Source organism: Marmota marmota, unplaced genomic scaffold (assembly GCF_001458135.2).
Source record: "Marmota marmota marmota unplaced genomic scaffold, marMar, whole genome shotgun sequence".
Lineage (NCBI taxonomy): Eukaryota > Metazoa > Chordata > Mammalia > Rodentia > Sciuridae > Marmota > Marmota marmota.
The window spans coordinates 12,867,932-12,873,276 of NW_026000169.1; the positions used below are offsets into that span (position 1 = coordinate 12,867,932).

At 31.9% G+C, this 5,345-nt stretch overlaps 1 protein-coding gene across 1 annotated transcript in view; it reads left to right on the plus strand.

Moving 5' to 3' along the window:
- Positions 1 to 5,078, plus strand: part of Rassf8 (Ras association domain family member 8) — a 93,207-nt gene extending 88,129 nt beyond the window's left edge. The window contains exon 4 of the mRNA XM_048787191.1: positions 943 to 5,078. Coding sequence (XP_048643148.1) covers positions 943 to 1,076 — 134 coding nt within the window. The 3' untranslated portion in view covers positions 1,077 to 5,078. The remainder of the gene's footprint in view (positions 1 to 942) is intronic.
- Positions 5,079 to 5,345: the final 267 nt, after the last annotated feature.

Here is a 5,345-nt window from a genome sequence, read left to right on the forward strand (position 1 = left end):
CTTATTTATTTTTTCAAAGAACCAACTTTTAGTTTTGTTAATTTTTTCAATGGTTTCTTTTGTTTCAATTTCGTTGATTTCCGCTCTGATTTTAATTATTTCTTGCCTTCTGCTACATTTGCTGTTGTTTTGCTCTTCCTTTTCTAGGGCTTTGAGATGAAGTGTGAGCTCATTTATTTGTTGGTTTTTCCTTTTTTTGAGGAATGACCTCCAAGCGATGAATTTCCCTCTTGAAACTGCTTTCATTGTGTCCCATAGATTCCGATATGTTGTGTCTGTATTTTCATTTATCTCTAAGAATTTTTTGATTTCTCACTGGTTATCTTTGAATAAACTGTTTGCAGTTAGTTAAAGTGTCAGCCTACCATTCATAGCTAATTTTTAAGTGGGTCACTTTTTCAAAAATATTAACATGCTTCCCATTTTTATAGAGAAAAACAATAATTTGGTTTTGTTTACTTAGGTAATCATGTAATTACCAAATCTCCTATCACTTAGTTTTAAAAATTTAACTGCTTCTTTATGAAACTTTTACCTGAGTATATATGAGCCATAGTGTATTAATTTGAATTTCAGCATCTCTCAGTTTCCCTAATGTCCCTTCTTCCCTTTCTCTCTTTCTGAAAGTCTGTATTACTAACATGTGCTGATATTTAAAAGACCATTCCAATCTATGCACATATAATCTGAACAACCAAAAGGTGAGAAGAATGCTTACCTTAAAAAAAAAAAAAATTCACTCTTCCTACCCTGCAAACCTGGCCTGTCAGCTAGAGTCCCATGTGAGATAGTCTTACTTTTCTCCCACCTCATAGTCCACAAGGGTTTGCAGTGGTTGCTATATGCAGTTCTCTCTTCTCAGGTTTTTTTAGGGCAGGAAATATTCTAATTTATCACGTTGCTAAGTGCTGCTAAGTAATGAGTACATCAAGTGACTCTTTATTTCTCATTTAGAGGCACCATTCCAGTCTGGGTCCCTGAAGCGACCTGGTTCATCTCGGCAGCTTCCCAGTAATCTTCGTATTCTACAGAATCCTATCTCGTCTGGTTTTAATCCTGAAGGCATATATGTATAACATTATCTGTCTTTAGGGGAGAGATCAATAAAAGTACCAAGGACAGTCAAATTTCTACTTTAATTTGTGCCAATGATGAACAGAGGACATGTTTCACAAATCACCGTATTTTTTTCTCTCCTAAATTGCATACCACTTGGAGCCATACCCTGTGCACTGATGCTAAAGAACAAAGAAACTGTTTTCACACATCAACAGTATTGACATTTTTGTCCAGCAGCTGTAATACAAAGCCTTCATTTTTATTTGTAGCATTTGAGAGCATTGGTAAAGTATTATACTATGTGTATACATAAATAAACCGTGAATTAAGAGTAAAGAGAAATATGTGACTGGTTTAGATTAATTTATTCCTTGTAATTGATTAATGTGTGAATGTTAATGTTTTAATATTTTTATTAATACTTATCCTGTGATTTAATTATGTTACATATTGTGTGATTATGACTGTGTGCATGTTGTCAGACTCCATCCATGCATTACGGATTTATAACTACACACGTGTCATGGGGTGCTCCACCATCCAGACTAACTCCAGAAGAACCCACTTGCATTAATTTCATGAGCCTGTTTTAGCCATTGCTTAATTAGGTGAAGTAATTGAGATTTCTTTTTAATATGGAATTTAATCTTTCCTTCACAGTATTTCCAAATATATAAGTGACCACATAACAGAAATGTTTTTCATGAGGTAAATTATACATGTTAAAGTTTGCAGTCTTTCATATCATATTGAGCAAAAACCTAATTGTTGTATATCTATTCAAACAGGCATGGGGGTTCCTGATACATTATGTGATTTGTTTCTGCCCTGCCTTATCATTTACTCTCAAGGATCCTCAGAATTAATATAATATATGTTATAGATGCCTGAGGATCGGGTTAGTATACTTTGTGAATTTTGCTTCAAATTATATATTTTAAAATAACCCATTTCTCATGTATGGTCTGTTGGTATACACGCCTACTGGTGAGTTATTGCTTCCACATAATTTACTCTGTATATTATGAACAACTGTGCTTTTTCTTCAGTCACTTAGGGAGAGAGTAGATTGGAGTTAGCTCCTTTTTACCAAGGAAATAAAGTTAAATTTAGAGTATATTTTTCATTTTTAAGTTTGACTTTTATAGGATGTAAATCTCCATTTGTATGTATATTGTTTTATTTATAAAGCCAAAAATGAGTCCACAACTCCACCATGAGTAGTGGCTTAACTGAGATTATCAAGTAATATTTAGACAGATGCTGTCAGACACTTCTTAGCCACTTTTACTTAACCTCTGATCAAATTTGGTACAATATAATTAATATTTTAATCTGAAATTTAAAGTAGTTTTTAGTTCTGAAGGAAGTATATTCTCTGTATTACTTACATGCAACAAAATAAAAGTGGATTAATATAGTATTGCCATGGTAACAATAAAGAGATATATCTTATGCATGAAGGCAACTTTGGATGTTTCAACACATTAGACTTATTTTGGTTTAATGAATGCTGAGAATGCTGCTTTATTTAGGTTTCCTATGAAAAATTTTAAGAATGACTATGAAAATATATATAGACGCTTCTAGAGAACTGAAAGTAACATAGTGTTGCCTTTTCTAGTCCAGCTAAGTAGTAGACCTCAACTGAACATATTATTCTTTGGGTTCTTGGAGTTATCAAATTGGTCTTGCCATTATACTGTTTTGCAAATAACTTAAGGAAAAATGATTCTTAACTAAGTAACCATAACCTGTACACATTTGCTCTCAGTTTATAATATATATTTCATATCTACATATATTTAAAAATCAGAATTAAATGTCTAAATAATTTGTAGCTTTTTTGACAATAATGATTTAGGTATGCCCAATATATGCCTTACTTTTAAAGATTCCTATCCTCTACTGAGTCATTTTGTTGTTCAGAGAAATTGAGACCTTATTCACAAAGAAAAACATTTTATAAATTGTATTCTATTTAAATCAAAATGTTAAACTGTAGGTGGATTACACTTTGCAATTAGAAATTACAAAGATGCCTTGGTATACCACAAAGAATACAAAGTCTGTATCTAATTTAGTAATTGTAAATTATTAACAGAATTGCCTAATAACTTTAAAGAAAGATAGATAGCCTCCAACCAACTTGTAGTAGTCCTGGGTTCTCCAGCATAGTATCCCCAGTTAACCTCTGACTTCTTCAGAATTTTCAAGCTGCCAAATAATGGACCTAGTTACACATGAAAATACTGTTTCCTAGATGGGAAGAGTATGTAAATATGAATTAATGAACACATTTGAGCAGCAGTACTTTTTAATCAGTCATACTACTGGAAGCACATAACTGAAGAATATTTTTAAATCTTTTTTTTAAAACAGAGGAAAACTCATTTCTGTAGAAACATCTTTAAATATTTTAGTCTATTTGTGATCATTTTTACCTATTGTGAATACAAATGAATTAGATTAAGTGCCACATCTTTGGATACTTTTGGAGGGGGGAGAAGTTAATGGTATAAAGAAATACCAAACATAAAATTTTGCATCTAAGGGATAATTCAGGTTCTAAATAATAAATTAGAATACAAATTTATGTGTTTTTTGAATCATACTGTAAAGTGTTTTATTGTGATTTTCTACAACTATTAAAGATATTAAAATGGTTTTTTTCTTACCAAGAAATCATTTGAAATAGCATTAGTCTATTTGACCTTTAGAATATCATTATTCTCAGAGAATGGTACATAGTGGGTCACCTCAGTTTTTTTCATTTTCTTTATAATTTGATTTGTTTATATTTGGTTTTTGTCTTAATGCACAGGGAATTTTTTATGAGACTTCAATTGGTTTTAGTAGAAATTGCCCACTTAATTCCCAGTCACCAATGAGTAAATTGTCAGTTCCTATATTTGCAATTAGTAGAAAACTAGACTGATCAAGTTAAGAAAAAACTGAATAATACAATAAAAAAATAGAATATGTGGTGTGAAATGTGAAGTATGGCCATGTATAAGAACAGATAAGCACTTGCTTCCACAGTAAAAATAAAATGTATCCCTGTACTAAAAGACAGCTTTCTTTGTGAATAAGAACAAAACAGCCTTTCGAGAAGAAGAATTCTTCATTGAAAGACACTTATGTGAACACTTTTCCAAGTTAGAACTGTATTGGATTGAGGAAATAATGTGGAAAAAGCAAAAACTCGATTTTAGGCATGCAAAGGCTGTGAGCAGTTGGGCAGTTGTACATTGCCTTTGAAAAATTGGGCCTTAATTTATATGTATATAATTGCACTGTGTTTGAATCTCTCTTCTACATCAAGTTGTCTTTATTAGTCTGTATTGTATTAAAATTTAGCTCATTAGTATTACTTTTGTATTATGTCAGTTTTTTAAGTTGCATGTTTCTACTGTTTGCTACAGTATTTTTAAGTTTGGGTGAAGGCCACCAGCTGTATCAAACAACACAACAATCACTATTTATTCAGTATTGCTGCTTTATGTTTGCCAACCAAGCTTTCGATGCCTGGACAGTGACTGCTAGAAAGCTGCAGGAGCTCTTTCCAATGCATTTTATATATTTTTAGAAATCAAATAAATGCAGATAACTATTTAGTATACTAATTATATTAAACCAGCAGAATATAAAGGCAATAAAATATATACTTATATATGGGGGGAGGGGAAAGATTAAAAATATGGGTTCACAACCAGACACGGTGATGTCCCTAAATGCATTTCTCAATGTCTTTCTTCACTGACCCTAGAAGGATTTGAGTTGCTGCAGCTTTAAACAGAAAATTACCACGTTCACTAGTTGTGGACTATAAATATGCTTTTAGTAATGCTTTGCTTATGTTCAAATAAAAAGTCTATAATATGTATTATATGTAACTATTTTCTTTTGACCTCATTTCAAAATGTATATTTTCTGATTATTATCATGAGCTGTAAAGCAAAGGATCAATAAGTGATATTCCCCCAAATAATAAATTTTCAGGATTCATTGGGGCAGAACTATTGTTGGTTTGTTTCTTATGTGTTTAACATTTTTAAATGTTATTTTATTTCCTTTAAATGATGGCAGAATTGTTCTGTTCACATCAATGACACTAGTTATGTTTTTCCACATATGATGTTGTTATAACTGAAGAATCCTGTTGCTCAAAAGGTAGCTGCTGGGCTGGGGCTGGGGCTCAGTGGTAGAGCACTTGCCTAGCACGTGTGAGGCCCTGGGTTCGATCCTCAGCACCACATAAAAATAAATACAAAAAAAAAAAAAAA